General features: G+C 36.9%; 1 protein-coding gene and 2 non-coding genes across 4 annotated transcripts in view; 1 reads left to right on the top strand and 2 right to left on the bottom strand.

Moving 5' to 3' along the window:
• Positions 1-18,507, top strand: part of LOC121413850 (transient receptor potential cation channel subfamily A member 1 homolog) — a 45,493-nt gene that overhangs the window by 7,606 nt on the left and 19,380 nt on the right. Inside the window, exons 1-6 of one of the 2 annotated variants that reach the window (XM_041606822.1) lie at positions 1,726-2,079; positions 10,049-10,217; positions 10,954-11,036; positions 13,218-13,367; positions 13,952-14,161; positions 16,923-17,016. In XM_041606822.1, coding sequence (XP_041462756.1) covers positions 2,047-2,079; positions 10,049-10,217; positions 10,954-11,036; positions 13,218-13,367; positions 13,952-14,161; positions 16,923-17,016 — 739 coding nt within the window. In that variant the 5' untranslated portion in view covers positions 1,726-2,046. Of the gene's footprint in view, positions 1-1,725; positions 2,080-10,048; positions 10,218-10,953; positions 11,037-13,217; positions 13,368-13,951; positions 14,162-16,922; positions 17,017-18,507 lie in introns of those variants that run through there. The other variant, XM_041606821.1, reaches the window with a different exon arrangement.
• Positions 15,308-15,379, bottom strand: TRNAD-GUC. Its single transcript has one exon. It is a non-coding gene; the product is annotated as a tRNA-Asp (tRNA).
• TRNAD-GUC lies at positions 18,046-18,117 on the bottom strand. The gene has a single exon. It is a non-coding gene; the product is annotated as a tRNA-Asp (tRNA).

Below are 18,507 nucleotides of genomic sequence, written 5' to 3'. Positions count from 1 at the left end.
AAGTTATGAGCATTTGAATAATGCGATCACTAATGCTATGGAGATCCTCAAATTGGCAATGCGACAAAGATGTCACTTATGAACAACTCTCATTACTTTATTATATATTTCACTTAATGTGCCTCTTTTTTCACATCTATCAGTAGAGCATATATTCTTTCTGTAGGCGGGCATGTAATGCAATTTTTTAAAGAATACATCATGGATAAAGAATTTGTGTCACCATAAGAAAAAGCAAAAAGAGACATTTTGGGGGTATTTTATAGTCCATCAAAGGGAAAGTTGTTCACATGTGACATCACACATCCTTGTCGCATTGCCAATGGGAGGAGCTCCATAGCATTAGTGATTGCAATATTCAAATGCTCATAACTTTCTCATTATTTGTCCGATTTTTCTCAAACTTTCTTCGTTCTTATTCTTTGATATTTCTGTTTCGACACAGGCCTACTTGTTCCAAGGGTTTCATTACCCTTAAGTTAATCATAATTAGAATATATTATATATAATAGAAAACTGATATACACACTGATCACCGATTTCTCATGATTATCTTTGATGCGTCTCGTAGAACCTTGCGATGACGCTTGCCCACCACCCTTTCCTGTTACCAGTGGCGTAACTATGGGGGGCATGGGGGCACGTGCCCCCCCCCATCGGCGGGCAAAAAGAAAACGGGCAAAAGGAAAAAAGAATGAGAAAGGAAGAGAAACGTATTGGGAAAGAAGAATTTATAGTTCATGATAATGTTTTATTATAATTTGTTTTTTATAACTTTATGAAACATAATTTGGCCAGGGCCTATCTTCAGTGTGCTCGCATTGTCTGTTTAGCGAGATATATAATCCTGTTGTACTAAAAAAATTCCAATTACAAGTCAATACACACCAAATATATTTCCTCACACTTCGAGTTATTATTGTTTTTTTAGTGACATTTGCTCTTTTTCCATGACTACTTAAAGTGATTCCCCCATTTTAAGATCTTAATATAAAACATTTCCTGTCCGTGTTTACGTTCGCATAAGTGGGTTGGTGAGATATGTCTGCTCTTCATGGATTCCTAAAATCAGTCCTTAAAAATGTCCCATTTTCTGATCTGAATATCAAATTTTTCAGCTCGCGCTTCGCGCTCGCATCATTTGGTTAGTGAAATACGTGTGGTCTCATTGTGAATTCCTAAAAACAAGCCTTAGAATGTGCTCTTCAGGTCTGAATTTCCTAAATTTTCTGCTCGCGCTTCGCGCTCGCAATATTTGGTGAGATGCGTATGTTAATCATCATGTTTTCAATTACCACAAGTGCTTTGTGTGTGTCCCTGTTTGGGGTCCATACACAAATTTCAACTCATGCTTCGTATTGTTTGTTTAGCGAAATAGGTACGTATCATGATTACAAAAAAATTGCTTATTAATGTCCCTTTTAGGTCTGAATATAAAAAAAATCAGCTCGCCCTTAGCGCTCGCATTATTTTGATCAGTGAAATAAACGTTTATGGCACTGTCCTTAAAATGTCTCTATTAGGTAAGTATACCTGGAAACTGAGCGCACTTCGCGCGCTCACTAAGTGACTCAAAATTTTTGCAGATGCCCTCCCCCCCCCATGACACGACCCAAGGTACGCCACTGCCTGTTACAATCTGGTGAAGTATAACGTTCCGCTTCAGAGAACACAATACTATCATTGTTTAGTAGGTCTTATTGATTTCTTGGAGCACGTCAGCTGCTTGTTATGACTGAGCTGGTTTGGTTTTTGAATAAAATTGTTTTCGACAAACCTTTCTTACGAAAATGGTGTCGTGCTTGGTACAAGTTGCTTTAACATCGGTTGCCTGAAAGGAAACAGTGTTGTTAATATGTGGAATAGTGATTTGCGAGGTTATCATAATTCATCTATTTTATCTGGAGGTGCCGTGTTCGTAGTTTATTCGTATTATGATTGTCATTAAGGTTCGCCCATCGTCCGAGGAAGGGGGCTTTAGAGAACAATAAGAGAGTGACCAGTGAATTGCCACATAGTGGACAATAGGATAACATCGGACAGACAATGACCAAGAACAGGGTTATGGAAGTGCATAAGGTATGCATTCTGTTATCTGTTTACACGTGTGTATCGTAGGATTTTTAAACTAAAAAATGCCTTGTAACCGTTTTCAGGGTAACGATAAAATGAGGGATGGTTCATTGAGTTGTTAAATCAGCAAACGTAAATAAAGGACATTAATTATTGAGATTGTAAGCGCTTGGTTCCTCTCTTTTTCGTTGTCTCATCTTTATTTTCTTCTACTTGCTCCTACTGCTACTGCCCATTCTACTACTACTACTACTACTACTACCAGGCGCGGATCCAGGATTTCATAGGGAGGGGGGCCCAAACTCGACCTAATTTTGGCGCCCCTGTGTACTTTTCGGAAAAATGGCGGCCCCTCCCTCCCCCAGGCAATCATAAGTGCCTTAAATGCATGTCTTATTTCATAGGCACATGAATCAGGGGCGGATCCAGCCTTCTGAGTTTTTTTTTTCAGCCATATTTTCCCCGATCGGCCGCTCGAAGATTTTTTTTTTCGTTTGTTTCTTTGAAGGGGGTAGTCCTATAAGTCACTTCTTAGCTTTATTCTCTAAATCAACATAAATGTATAATATAATAATCCTTATTTCATAATGCCTGCGCGAAGCGCGAGCAATTTTTTTTAAAATTGTCTGTATTTTTTCTTAAAATTTGAACATTCTGAAATTTTTTTTGACATTTCTACATAAAGAATGGAAAAATTTAATCAATTTTTGTAATCATGAACAGGATAGCTATACAGTATAACTAAACAATTTTATGCGAGCGCGAAAGTGCGAGCGGAAAAATTCTAGATTTAGACCTAGAACGGGACACTCTATCCATGTTTCCTAAATCATGAAAACGAGGGGATCTTCCTGCATTAATAATGCGAGCGCAAAGCGCGAGCAGAATATGTTTGTATACGTTTTGAACTGATCGAAAAGTGCCTTTTAAGGACTGCTTGCATTTAGCCATGAAGACATTACATATTTCATCAATTAAATAATGCGAGCGCGAAGCGCGAGCTGAAAATTTTTGACATTTCTACATAAAGAATGGAAAACTTGAATACAATTTACTTAATTACAGAAAAAACAATTCGAATTTGTACTGATTCCCAATATTTATCACACACAAATCCATTATTCCATAAACTAAAGACTAACAGTATTTGACATAAATACACTTCAAAGTTTACTACTTATGTAAATAACATGCTCCCACCTACCTTCATTCCACAATTTTTATTCTCTGAATACATCTATTCAATCATACCCTACCCGTAACTCTTCAAATTTCCATTTAATCAACCAAAAACTGCTTATTGCGCAGAGATCCATAAGACACCATGGTCCAGATTTGTGGAACTCTACCAGCAGAGTCTGTAAAACAATCTTCGTCTCTTCACTCATTTAAGGCAAACGTTAAATCTATGTTATTATCAGAATATTTGAAGTAAAATTTCTGTGTCGTATCCTTTTTATCGTGAATTTATTCCTCCTTCGATTTAGTCATTACCAATATCTTCATCATGACCACCATCATCTCCATGGCCTTCATCATCATCAACATCATCATATCACCGTCACCCTCAGCTTTATCATCTTCATCTTCATACTATAATATTGCATGATTCATGTTTCGTATTTGAAAATATATGCCAATTCTGCTTTATAAATGTATTAATTCAATTAGTATAAGTTTGGGATTGTCATTTTTTCAAGCAATCTGCTTATGATGACAATCCTCCTGCAAATTGTGAATATCATATAGTTAATAATTTTTGTCTGGAATTATTTTTTAGTACTCTTTATTTATGATTCATGCCAAAAATGCTAACATATTATGTTTATTATGTTGTGAAAAATGTATTATATGAATGTTATGGATGCAGTCATGCAGAAGAAAACAATAAATCAAATCAAATCAAATGATGCGAGCGCGAAAGTGCGAGCGGAAAAATTCTAGATTTAGACCAAGAACGGAACACTCTATTTATGTTTTCTAAATCATGAAAAAGATGAGTAAGAGGGGATCTTCCTACATTAATAATGCGAGCGGAAAGCACGAGCAGAAAATGTTTATATTCGCTTTGAACTGATCGAAAAGTGCCTTTTAAGGACTGCTTGCATTACATATTTCACAATCAAATTTTGCGAGCGCGAAGCGCGAGCGTAAAAAAAAATCGAAATTTCGACCTTGAACGTGATACTCTATTCATGTTTTGTAAATCATGAAAGGGGATCTTCTTACATTAATAATACGAGCACAAAGGGCGAGCAGAATTTTTTGATATTGTGATCTGAAACTGGATAACTGAATGAAAATGCGCGCGCGTGTTTCAGATTTAGACCTAGAATCTAGGCATTCTAAACAATCTGTTATCATGAAAATAAAAGCGAGCGCGAAGCGCGAGCTTAAAATATTTGATATTCCGATCTGATATTTCAAACACTTTGTAGGAAACTTGTAAGGTGGATATAAATCGCACTTGATAAAGAGCTGATATGTTTCATTAATACTTTAATTTTGAGACATAGGACCTTGACATCCTTAGGACATGTTCTCATATGAATATGATGACTATATATCTTCCTATTCATCTTGCTAAGCGCGAGATAAAACAAAAGTGACAATTTAATTATTAAATTGATATATTAGTATTAATGCATAATGAGGGCGCGGAATCTGATGATATTATGGCCTGAACACTGAACATTTCAAGCACCTTTTTATTTATGAATAGGATGCATCATTAATTAGTTGATTTATTTTTAACCATTAATGCGAGCGCAAATCGCGAGCCGAAATTTTTGATAAACTGTCATGAAAAGGGGATTTTAAGGAGTTTGTTATACAATCAATATTGAGACATACATAACCCGCCAATCAAAAATGCAATCATAGCAGCCGTAGCTGATGCGTTTTGACAATCAGACCTGAAAAAGGATATTTTGAAAACTGCATGGAATACATGAAAATAATAGGTACCTGATACATCACGATTCGCGAACGCGCAGCGCAACTGGAAAATGTTAATATTCCGACCATAAAACTGACATTTTTACAGAGCACTTTTTAAAAATCAATAAAAAAAAATCAAAAAATTAACAAAAGTTTGATTTCCAAGGAGAAATATGTTTTGTATACTGACTTCCAAACTTGATATTTAAGCTCCGTGTTGAACAAGATATGTGGATCACTTAACAGGCAATGCGAGCGAGAAGCGCGAGCGAAAATTTTATATTTTGACATAAAATATTTTTGTCCAAGTCTTCATCTCATCTTATTTTATTCATTCGTCTTCCTACTTTCTTTTTTTCTCTATTCTTTTCCTTCCTTTTTCTTTCTTTCCCACCTTTTTTTTGCTCTACCCATAGGGGGGTCCGGGCCCCTCGGGTCCCCTGGATCCGCCTATGCATGAAGAAGAGGCAATTGAATAATGGTTTTATAATGATGTGTTAATGAATAAATGTAATATCACTTTAAAAAATAATAAATGCGAGCGGGAAACTCGATCGATTTCTATTTTAACCATTTGATGCTTTCAATTTCGTTTAAATTCTCATCTGAGTAGGCCCTGCTAGAATTATGTTTAAAAATTGAACACTGCGGTTGGGGTTCAAAACTCCACCCCTAAATTTCAAATTGAACCCCTAGGGGTGCAATTTTGAACCCGCAGGGTGCAAAAATGAACCCCAACCGCAGGGTTCAACTTTTAAACATAATTCTAGCAGGGCCTACTCTGATGAGAATTTAAACGAAATTGAAAGCATCAAAAACTGCACCCCTAAATTTCAAATTGAACCCGCAGGGTGCAAAAATGAACCCCAACCGCAGGGTTCAATTTTTGAACCCATAGGGTGCTGATTTTGCATCAACCTTTCGGGGTTCAATTCTGAACATTTATTTCTTAGTGTGTGCAAGTAAACTTCAAAATGTCTGTAAATAATATCTGTCAATATATCAATCAGTGTTGTAAGTCAAGGCTCAAACCTCCAAGGACAAGGCTTTAATACCCAAGACCAAGGCTTTAATCCCCAAGGCCAAGGCCTAAAAACCTCAAGGCCAAGGCATTTCAAACTTTCAATATATGGAACAATGAGCCAACAACAAGGCGGCAGTTCGAATATCAGTTCGGCGCCCCTACATGAAGGTCGATCATCAATTTGCCCCCCCCCCCCGTTCGAACATCAATTCGGCCCCCAGTTCGAACATCATTTTAGCATCCATTCGAACTCAATTTGCCTTCCCTAGTTCGAATATCATTTCGCCCCCCTAGCTCGAGTATCAATTTTGCGCCCCCCCCCCAAGTTTGAACATTAATTCGCGCCCCCTAGTTTGAGTATGAATTTGGCGCCCCTACCTCGAAAATCAATTCGGCCCCCCTCCCTATAGTTCGAGTATGAATTTGGCGCCCCCACTTCGAACATCATTTCGGCGCCCTCCTAGTTCGAATATGAATTCGGCGCCCCATGTAGGTCGATCATCAATTTGCCCCCCCCCCCTTTCGAACAATATTCGGCCCCCAGTTCGAACATCGTTTTGGCATTCCTTCGAACTCAATTTGCCTTTCCTAGCTCGAATATTATTTCTCCCCCCTAGCTCGAGTATCAATTCGGCGCCCCCTTCCCTAGTTTGAGTATCAAGTGGCGCCCCCCTCCCCAGTTCGAGTATTAATTTGGCGCCCCCAGTTCGAACATCATTTTAACATCCCTTCGAACATCATTTTGGCGCCCTCCTAGTTCGAATATCAATGCGGGGCCACTATACATGTAGGTCGATCATCACTTCGGCCCCCCCCCCGGTTCGAACATCAATTCGGCCCCCAGTTCGAACATCATTTTAACATCCCTTCGAACATCATTTTGGCGCCCTCCTAGTTCGAATATCAATTCGGCGCCGCTACATATAGGTCGATCATCACTTCGGCCCGGCCCCCCCCCCCGGTTCGAACATCAATTCGGCCCCCAGTTCGAACATCATTTTAATATTCCTTCGAACATCATTTCGGCGCCCTCCTAGTTCGAATATCAATTCGGCGCCCCTACATATAGGTCGATCATCACTTCGGCCCCCCCCCCCCCGTTCGAACATCATTTTAACATTCCTTCGAACATCATTTCAGCGCCCTCCTAGTTCGAATATCAATTCGGCGCCCCTACATGTAGTTCCAACATCAATTTGTTCGAATACCATTTGCCCCCCCCCCCCAGCTCGAGTATCAATTTGGCGCCCCTACGTCGAACATCAGTTCGCCCCCCCCCCCCCTCCGTTTAAACATCAATTCTGCCCCAGTTCGAACAGCATTTTGACATTCCTTCAAACATCATTTCAGCCCCCTTTTGGTTCGAATATCATTTCGGCGCCCTCCTAGTTCGAATATCAATTCGGCGCCCCTACATATAGGTCGATCATCACTTCGGCCCCCCCCCCCCTCGTTCGAACATCATTTTAACATTCCTTCGAACATCATTTCAGCGCCCTCCTAGTTCGAATATCAATTCGGCGCCCCTACATGTAGGTCTAACATAAATTTGGCGCCCCTAGTTCGAATATCAATTCGGCGCCCCTACATGTAGTTCCAACATCAATTTGTTCGAATACCATTTGCCCCCCCCCCAGCTCGAGTATCAATTTGGCGCCCCTACGTCGAACATCAGTTCGCCCCCCCCCCCCCCTCCGTTTAAACATCAATTCTGCCCCAGTTCGAACAGCATTTTGACATTCCTTCGAACATCATTTCAGCGCCCTTTGGTTCAAACATAATTTTCTTTCCTCCTCTTCCTCTTTTTCTTCTCGTCCTTCCCCTCTTCCTCTCACCTTTTCGTCTCTTCTTTCCCCTTTCTCTCTTTCTTTTTTCTTCTCTTCTTTCTTCCTTCTTCCTCATTCTCCTTTTCCCCTCTTCCTCTCTCTTTTCACCCTCTTCCTCTTTTTTTCTCCCCCTCCCTCCCTTTTCTTCTCTTCCTTCCCCCAATTCCTCTTTTTTCTCTTTCTTTCCCCTCTTCTTTTCCTCTTTTCTTTCCCCTCTTCTTTCTTCCCTCTTCCTCTCTTTCCTTTTTTCTCATTTTCCTCTCTCTTCCCCCTCTTCCTCTTTTTTCTTCTCCCTCCCCCTCCCTTTTTCTTCTCTTCCTTCCCCCTCTTCCTTTTTTCTCTTTCTTTCCCCTCTTCTCTCTTTTTTTCTTTCCCTTCTTCTTTCCTTTCCCCTCTCTTTTTTCTTCTCTTTTTTTCCTCCCTCTCCCTCCCCCTTTCTTTTCTTCTCTTCCTCCTTTTCTTTCCTCTTTTTCCTCTCTCTCTTTTTCTTCTCTTCCTTTCCCCTCTTCCTCTTTTTTTCCTTTTCCTTTCCCTCTCTTTTCCTTCTCTTTCTTTCCCCTTTTCCTCTCTCTTTTCCTTCCCTTCCTTCCCCCTCTTCCCTTTTTCTTCTTTTCTTTCCCCCTTTCCTCTCTCTTTTTTCCCTCTTCCTTCCCCCTCTTCCTCTCTCTTTTCCCCTCTTCTTTTCCCCCTCTCCTCTCTTTTCCTTTTTTCTTTCCCCCCTTTTCCTCTCTTTTTTTCTTCCCTTCTTCTTTTTCTTCTTTTCTTTCCCCTCTTCCCCTTTTTTCTCTTTCTTTCCCTCTCTCTTTTTTTTAGCCGAAGGGGGGGCCAAGGCCCCCTCGGCCCCCCCATGGATCCGCGCCTGACTACTACTACTACTACATGTACTGCTGCTGCTGCTATACTAATAATAATAATAATAATAAGACGTGACGACCACTACTATTACTACTTCTTCTACTACTACTACTACTACTACTACCACTACTACTACTTCTACTACTACTACCAATACTTATAATACTACGTCGTCTACTACTACAACTACTACTACTACTACTTCTTCTTCTTCTTCTTCTACTACTACTTTACACTGTCTTTTTTTCCTTCGCGATGTTTCTCCCTTTTCATGTATAATTATCTTTCACCGAGGCCGACCATGCAAGCAGAAAATTATATTGAAAGGGCTTTATATATGGACATGATTAGTTTGTCAATTGGAAGATAATATGACATATTTACGACAAGACGACGTGAGAATGAACCCCCCAAAAAACCCCGATGCCTCCATTGTCACACCATAGCCTATAGCTCCATGGTCACACCATAGCCTATAGCTCCATGGTCACATCAAAGCTTCGGAAATCCGCTCCAAAGCTGAAAGCTATTTTGTGTATAGTAATTAGGTTTGGGTGTTTGGATTCTTCCCAATTAACCTTGTTCGATGATTGTGTGGAATGAGGCTATATTTCATATTGTTCCAATGTTATCCGTTATAACACTATAGTTTCTTTCGAATTGTCATGCTTATGGTGCCATTTGAACCTCCCTCTACTCAGCTTATGTACTTTTTTTTTCATTTAATCACTGTCAATTTTTAACACTTCAGTTGAACATTATCATTTGAAATTAAGCATATTGGATCCTATCTTGTTGAGTCGGTTCCTTTGCTTTTACTTAGTTATTTTTTTCGTCACGAGTGGTTGTCAAATCCCGCTGGCGAATTAATTTTTGTAAATGAATACAGAGGTTTTAATAGGAGAAATTATAATTTGTAAAAAAAAATTCGGCATTACTTACTCCTATCGATCTTTTTTTTCAAGATTCAAGAAGTTGATTTCGTCCTGTGGAAATGTTTCGTGCTATTTCTAGGCTTATTATACTGGTATTTGATCCATCTAATTTATTTATCATGAATTCGGAATAAATTGTATTCTTTCTTGTCTAAAAACTAAACAATGAAAAAAAAATCATCACTTTCATCGGTTGGTATAATGATCAAAATTTCTTCCAAGCAAGTGCATAGGCTTTCCCAATCCCAGTGATGCTGTCTGAGGTCTTTTTTTTTAATTCTACCTTGTATAATATCGATAGACATGTATCTGTTGGTTGATCCGTGTATTGTTTTAATGCATTGAATCATTAATGTGTATATCCTTATATGCTATACCTGTATATTTACCTGCAGGCCGCAAAGTCTGGGAATCTGAGTGAAATCGGTCGCATATTGAAAGAAGACGGAGATAGTGGTAAAGATAGGCTGAACGAAGCTGATAAGAAAGACCGTACACCTCTACACCACGCCTCTCAGGCTGGTCATCTCAACGTGGTCAAATATCTGATTGAAAATGGCGCAGGTATACTAGTGGTGGTGATGGTGGTGGTGGTGGTGGTGACGTTGATGATGATGTTGATAATGATGGTGGTGGTGGTGGTGATGATGATGATGATGATGACGAGGATGATGATGGTGGTGGTGGTGGTGGTGGAGGTGATAATGATTTTGATAATGATGACGATGATGATAATGATGATGATGATAATGATGATGATGATGATGATGATGATGACGGTGGTGATGATTTTGATAATGATGACGATCATGACGATGATGATGATGATAATAATGATGATCATGGTCATGATGATAATAATGATGATTGTGGTTGTCGGTGACAGTGATAATTGTGATATTGATGTTGATAATGCCGATGATGATATTGATGACGGTGATGGAAATTATAATAATGATGATTTTTTATTTGATTTGATTTTATTTTATTGTTTACTTCTGCAATTACATCATTCGTATATAACACATTTTCCATGACATAACAAACATAGTATATTGAGAACTTTTTTGGCATGGATCATAACTAAGTGTACTAAAATCCTAATTACAAACAAAACTGATCTCATATACCAAATTAGTTAACATTTACAATTTGCAGGAGAAGGATTGTCATCATAAGCAGATTGCTTGAAAAAATGACAACCCCAGGTTAAAACTCATTGATTAATATAATCAATTGATGATTAATATAATCAATTGATGACGATACGATCCCCCCCCCCCCCTCGCACTCTCTCCAGATATCAATGCTGAGGGTGATAACAAACGCTTGGCCATTCACTTTGCCGCCATGACCAAACCTGGAAAATCAAGTCGAAGAGAGGTCAGTTTATTTTTATCTTTTTTAAGTTATTATAAACCAGTTTATTTCAATAAAGATTTGACATAAAATGAAACGAATACTACACGGTTGATCAGTTTAAAGCGTGTCTAAAACCAATGGCGTATAGATGGGGGGGGCTTGATGATATTACTGAAAGCACTCATACATCTATATTCTTATGAAAGAATGTATGCTCTGTCTCACTGTAATTCTCATCCATATTCTGACCTACCAGGAACACATATTCAATAAAGTCTTTTTCTAAACCATGCATTTCTTCTGAAGTTTTTTATTATTATCATTATTATTGTTCATAGTCTGAAGAAAGAGAAAATCACATGATAAGTTTGATTCGAGGTGAAGGTTAAAAAATGTGTAGTTCAGTTGAATATTTCCCTAAATACTCATTACAATTGGGATACTTATCTGATCAATTGAAGATTACCATCAAGGGACCTGCCATTATAAATCCTGGAGCAGTAAAATGTGACAACTTTGAATCAATTTCTGTATAATCTGTGTATTTTCAAGATTTTTAGAGACAAATAGGTATCTTTTATTAACCAATATTCCTTGATTTATATCAAACAGTTTGGTTTAGCTCTGGCTATTATACCTATTTACATGGCGAAAAGGAAACCAAAACCCAAATAAGAGATCTTTCTTACTGGAAAAGTAAAATGAAATAAACAATTTAAAATGGGTTTCATTAAAACCAGTTATGACATAGGAGTTATGGAAGTTTTGGTGTCTTTTAAGTAGAATTTATAGACCATATAGTTTCACTTTTGAAAGTAACGATATTGCTCTAACTCTGAGCTTTTTTACTCTTCAATAAAGATGATAGTTTACAAGATTCTATGGCCCGTATTCTGAAGTCGGGTGTAACTTAAACTCAGGTTTAAAGTTGTGGTTTAAGTATGGATAGCCAATTGTCACATAATCACTAACAGTAAAGATATCATACTTCAGCTCATTCGGTTCTCAAATCATTTACTAATTGTGTAGGAAGTTTAAATAAAGATTGTCTTCATCATCGATGAATCAGGAAATAGCACAGTAAACATAAGAAACATACAATTTGATGCAATTTTGATACTTTTGGCCTTCCATACTTAAACCACAACTTTAAACCTGAGTTTAAGTTAGACCCGACTTCAGAATACGGACCTATATCATTACCGAATAATATATCTTCCGGGTAAATATTCCCCTAATATTTTTTTTGGAAAGTTATTTAAGTGGCTGAATAGCATTTAATAAAGTGGTAGCATGCATGATTTGAAGTATTTTTGGCGTTTTGGTTGGGATACCACAGGGGTCAATTCTCGGCCCCAAGTTCTTTTAATTCATTTCGATCTACAGTTATGTTTGCTAACATTTTTTTCTATCACATTCTTATTATTTGCTGATAATAATCTGCCTGATTTATTTCATGACGAATACCCATAATAATTAATAAATGATTCATAAATTCAAGTAAAACTAATCTCATGAAATTAAAATGAGAAATAAAAAGTGCAAACTTTGAGTGAATACTCTTTGGCTAACCATGGTTACATAGATTCTTTAATGACAGCTATTTAGAGTGGTTGCTCATACCAACTCTAAAAAAAATTACCCAATATTGGGTAAAATGGGAACATGCATGTTTGTTGGGTAAAAAGATACCAAATATTTTGTAAATTTTACCCAATGTTGCGTTGAAATTTACCTTTCAAGCGTGCATTTTGCTCAATATTTGGGGCAAATTTTACCCAGCAAACATGCAAGTTTCTTTTTGGGTAAATTGTTACTCTCTGTTTTTAGAGTGTAATAGCCAGAGCGAAACCAAATTGTTTGTTATAAATCAAAGAATATCGGTTAATAAAGAATACTAATCTTTTACAGGGTCTCTAAAAATCTTGAAAATACACAGATTATACAAAAATTGATTTATAGGTGTCACAATGTTTATACTTTTTCAAGATTTATAATGGCGAGACCCTGGCTATCTTCAATTAATCAGAAAAGTATCCCATTTGCAACCAATGGTTAATGACAGCTATTTAAGAGAGAGAGTGTGGTTACTCATATGTATATGTCATTTTGTATAATGATACCTCATGCATGTCATGTAATGTAATAATCAACTAACCTGTTATTCATAAGTATTAATGCAATTTACAATTACTTTTACAGGAATCAAGTGTGATTCTGTATCTTCTTACCCAAGATGTGGACGTGAATGCCCGCGACGCTTTCGGCCTGACTCCTCTCCACATCGCCGCTATGAGGGGAAATAAACCGGCCGTGTTTAATCTTCTCTCGGTTGATAACATCAATATAAATGTAATTATTTCAAGATTATTAATGATTTTTTTATGAACTTTCGATTTCATTTATTATCAGTCTTACGAGACAGGATCGAGGTATATTGCTATTAATTTTGTCATTGTTGTGCAGCAAAAGAATACGAAAATTATAATAGGATCATAAATTTTCCATAGCTTCCGTCTTAAAAATTCAAGGATGCATTTTTTCTTTGAGGAGAGATAGGTATAAAAATATATCAATATTGGTATTAAAATCATATATTAGCCGCGATTAATATGAATTCTTATATATTTTTTATTTTTATCTTATCCTATTTCTTCATTTTACTCTTATCTTATCTTCTTTTTTTTCTCTTGTTCTTTTTTCTTTCCTTTTCTTCTTTTTCTCTTCTCCTTCTTCACTTCTTCTTCTACTTATTCTTTTTCTTCTCCTACTTTTTCCCTTTCTTTTCCTACTTTTTCTTTTTCTTCTTTTTTCTGCTTCTTCTTCTCCTCCTTCTTTTAATTCTTCTTTCTCTTCATCAATACATTTTCTTCACTCTTCTGTCTCTCCCCTTTCCCCCTCTCTTACTCTTTCTATCTCTATCTATAATTATATAGGAGAAGGATAAACACGACATGACGCCCCTCCATGTAGCCTGTCTCCATGGTAACGATGACATTGTTGCTATGTTGGTAGGGGTGGGAGCAGAGATCCAGAGCCAGGACTCGACCTTCTCTTCCCCTCTCCACGCGGCCTGTCAAGGGGGTCATAAGAAGATTGTTCAAAGACTCCTTGATGTTTGTAAGAAAAAAGGCATTCTCCATACTGTAAGTGGATGAGCACTTCTACTTTTCCTGAATTCAAAGTAATAAAACAAAATATACATACATATATTTGTTTTCGAATCTGTTTGTCTCTTCTTTCTCTACTAAAAAGGGACCCGGATTCGCAGCTACTTACTTAACATACCCAAACGTTTTGGAAATGAATATTGCATGGACTATTATTTTAAAAATGATCATTCTGAGGTGTTTAATTATTGGGGAGGGGGTGGCCCGAACATGGACATGGTGGAGTAGCGTCTGCGCAGCGCTTGTAACCGAAAGGAAAAGGCGCTATATCAAAATTTTTTTATTGGATTGGATCATAAAATTCATTTTTTTTAATTTGATACCAAAATATGATCTGAATAGTTTACGCATAGATGAGTAAGAAGAATTTGAAAATGAAATGTCAAAATCAATTTGCGCAGAAAAATTAGTCGAGATCTGTTTAAGACTCTATACGACCTTGCGCAAGAAAGTGATTCTTCAGTAGCATATCTTTTGTATTCTTTGTCCCTAAATGAGAGTGTTTTTTATATCATGCGTAAGAATTTATTGGTTTTACTCCATAATGTGTGAACAATGAAAATGATTTGGTCTCGAATCAAAGAAAAGATTCCATTCTTGCGATTAATGATCGAAACATATCCAACTATTTATTATCTTACTCTAGTCTAAAGACGGGTTTCCTTTGTGTTGTGGGATGCACTGATATCATAACGATCGATTCGTCTCTTATATGCTTTCACACTGCACTTTTTGTCCTATATTGGTGGGGCTAAGGGGGGGGAGGTCTTAGCCCCACCAATTTCCCGGGGTTAATCTTAGCCCACTTCGTTTTCACACTACATTTTAGCAAAAGTGGGCTCGCACATTAACTTCTTAAATTTTTGTAATTTGTTTTCATTAATGTTTCGATTATGCATATTTTTTTTTCTATTTATTCATTTCCTAGCATACATTTTGTGTATCATATAGTTGATTTGTAATGTTGATTAGTTTTTTTTCATTATTCATTTATGCCAATTTGATAGTTGATTCGTAAAATTGCTTACGTTATGTTCTTACAAATAAAAGTATGGTGTACAATATATCTTCCCTCAAAAATTTAAACAAATAGGAAATAACATCAGAGACAAAAATATTTATCTCCTTGGCGGGGAATCGAACCCCGGTCTTCCGCGTGACAGGCGGAGATACTTACCACTATACTACCAAGGAGGATACGATATGATAAAGTGATTTAATGAACAAAATTGAATTGAGTTTGTTAGATGAAGAATTATACTCATCAACAAACAGATTCGTGGGTCAGAGTCGATAACACCCTTTTTTGACAATTTCATCTACATAATATATATAGGGAATTGTTAAACAAAATAAGACGGAAAAGATAAGCTGTATCGTGCGATGCTTCAAAAATTGGAAGAAATCCTCATCATGCATCAAAGTCCTTTTAGAGTCCTGGAAAATTTTGCCCCGGACCCGTCGCCTTCCCCGCCCTCCGTAGCGAAAATACCCCATTTTTCAATAAATAATTGTACAGAATAATTGTGATTTTTTTCTCTCTCACTTCGCTACTTCACAATTGAAAAAAATATGATACGTTATACTAAAAACTCAGCCCCCTCCTAAATTCCTTTCCTGACTACGCCACTATATGCAATGAAAGTGTATACTTCAACACAATTGAAACGTCACTTTTATCACTTCTAACTGTAGGACCCCAAGGAAGAACAGCAGTATTTTGCAAATACAGCTGAATTGGGTGATCCTTCGTTTTATTGCATGTATCTCTCCTGTATATTGTATATTTTTATTTGATTACGGAAATAAAACAAACAAACAAACTATGGCAGGAATCCGTCTTTAGTTTTAATTCCCTTATTATATGACCAGGGGCCCGTTGCAGAAAGATTGTAATCGATCGCAACTCTAAAAATCATACTCAACTTGATTTTCAACCAATCAACAGAAATTTTGGGATGGATACAGGTAAAAAAATGACAAGCAATAAAAAAACGGTTATCAATAAAAAAAAAATTAAGGGGATCGCCCCACCTCGAATTTAGGAGGGGACAGGTCCCCCCCCCCCCCCGCTTCCGCCGCCTATGCCAGGGATCCGTTTCATGTAAGTTGTCTTTCTCCGACACTCACCATAGCATGAAAGTTGTCTTTCTCCGACAATCACAATAGCAACAATCAGAGGCCAGTGTTTCTTAGCCAATCAAAACCAAGGATTTCACTGAAATTATAGTCAGCACTGACGGTGTCAGTGACTTTCTGACAAAGTTTTACAGCCCCTGATCGACTGAGCTGGAATTTTAACAACTTCTGATTATGATCATTAATTTGTTCAATACGAATTTAACTCCGTAATTAAATAGCCGGATTCCAATTTAAAGCAGAATACAATAAAAACAAATTATTAGAAAACTGAAAACAAAACAAGGAAACAAGGACATAAACTGCAAACCATTTCCCGTTAGATATTACTCAAAACCAATTTTCAGAATAATTGCGCAACAGTTTATATCTAGTATTATGCAATGCAGCAATTTCTCAATTATTAGAAGGTTATCCCTTTTTATGATAATTTCCATGTTGATTTTGTTTTTAACAATAAGCCCAAATACAATCATGTACCTCTGAATTTGATTATTTCATTCAAAATCATGTCAAAATTACAAAACTAAAAAAAAAATCAGGAAAAAAACGTGGAAATAATTTTGTTTAAAAAACGAACACCATCTCTTTCTTTCAGATGTTGACATCGTCTGATTCTCAGAATTACACCCCTCTTCATTTGGTGGTCGAGGGAGGATTCTGCGACATCGTAGATCTCATACTCGCTTTCGGTGAGTTTCTTGTCCAATACAATTACCTATAATGTCAGTTTCATTGGCAAATTAAGTCAAGATATGGATGGACCTGATTTTATAATTTACATAGATGTTTAAAGGTCAAGTCCAACCCAGATTTTTTTAATTTTAATAAATTGAGAAATATCAAAAAACTATTATGCTGAAAATTTTATCAAAATCAGATGTAAAATAAGAAAGTTATGACATTTTAAAGTTTCGCTTATTTTTCACAAAACAGTGATATGTAGGCAACTCAGTCGATGATGTCCCTCACTCACTATTCCTTTTTTATTGTTTGAATTATAAATACATCATAACCATAATAGTATTTAAACAATGCTAACTGCACATGTTAAGCGAGATTTTAATCGTTGCTTCACACGACAACAGAGAGAAAATTGGAATATTTCCTATAATAAGATAGTGAGTGATGTCATCAGTCTCCTCACATACCGAAAAGGATGGGAATATAACTGTTTTTGTGGAATTGTCATATATTTCTTATTTTGCATCCAATTTTGATGAATTTTTTCAGCTTTACGCTTGTTGGATTTTCTTCTTTTTATTCGAATCAACTTTTTGTTGGGGTGGACTTGTCCTTTAAGTAGGCTTTGGAGACTAGTTCATGTTCAGACCTAGCTCATAAATAAAATAAATATGTGATATAAAATGCAGTGACTAGGGTGTGTAGTACAACAATCCGTTTCTGTTTTGCCTTGTGATCTATTTTCCCCTGGCGCTTCAGGAAAAATACAATCCAAAATGTAAATTCGGCGATCCAAAGAGTACTATATAACGGACCATTATCTTTCAATATCCGTATGATATTCGTCATAGTTTATTCGCAGGCTAACATAGCACTAATACACCAATAGTTTTACAATACAAAAAGTATGATGATTAAAAAGAAATGATGCATGATTTTTATTAATATATAAGCCCCTCTTTACATTGTTTGAAAAAGGGTACTTCCAGAAACCAAATCAGTAGGACTGCTATAAGAACTCATGTAAAAAAAATTACCTCCTTGGCGGGGAATCGAACCCCGGTCTTCCGCGTGACAGGCGGAGATACTCACCACTATACTACCAAGGAATGTTCGAGCGTACCTGTGCGTTTTGTTGACTGATTCGTTCAGAGGTCAAAGTCGACGTGGAGCATTGTGGTTAGCTGACGTCATTATAATTAATCGTGATTCATCGATGCACTGTACAGAATGTGTATCGATGTGATCAATGTGCATAGCGCCAGCTAACGAGCAGACATGAATTATCGTTCTTGTAATCCACCATGTCCACCACGATGCGTTTCGTTTTCGATTCCCACTTGAATATTTATTGCAAGTGCACTATCTTTCTTCGTTCTTAAAAAAAAAAATTATTGGAATAAAGGGTTGCATGAACAAATTTAAGAAATATTCATAGTAAAACTTTAAGATTTGTTTCATTAATTTTCAGTCAGACTATCTTTTTAAATGAATACTTT

Source organism: Lytechinus variegatus, chromosome 4 (genome assembly GCF_018143015.1).
Source record: "Lytechinus variegatus isolate NC3 chromosome 4, Lvar_3.0, whole genome shotgun sequence".
Taxonomy (NCBI): Eukaryota; Metazoa; Echinodermata; class Echinoidea; order Temnopleuroida; family Toxopneustidae; genus Lytechinus; species Lytechinus variegatus.
Note: the sequence above shows the minus strand (reverse complement) of the source record. Positions and strands in the feature narration are given on the sequence as shown.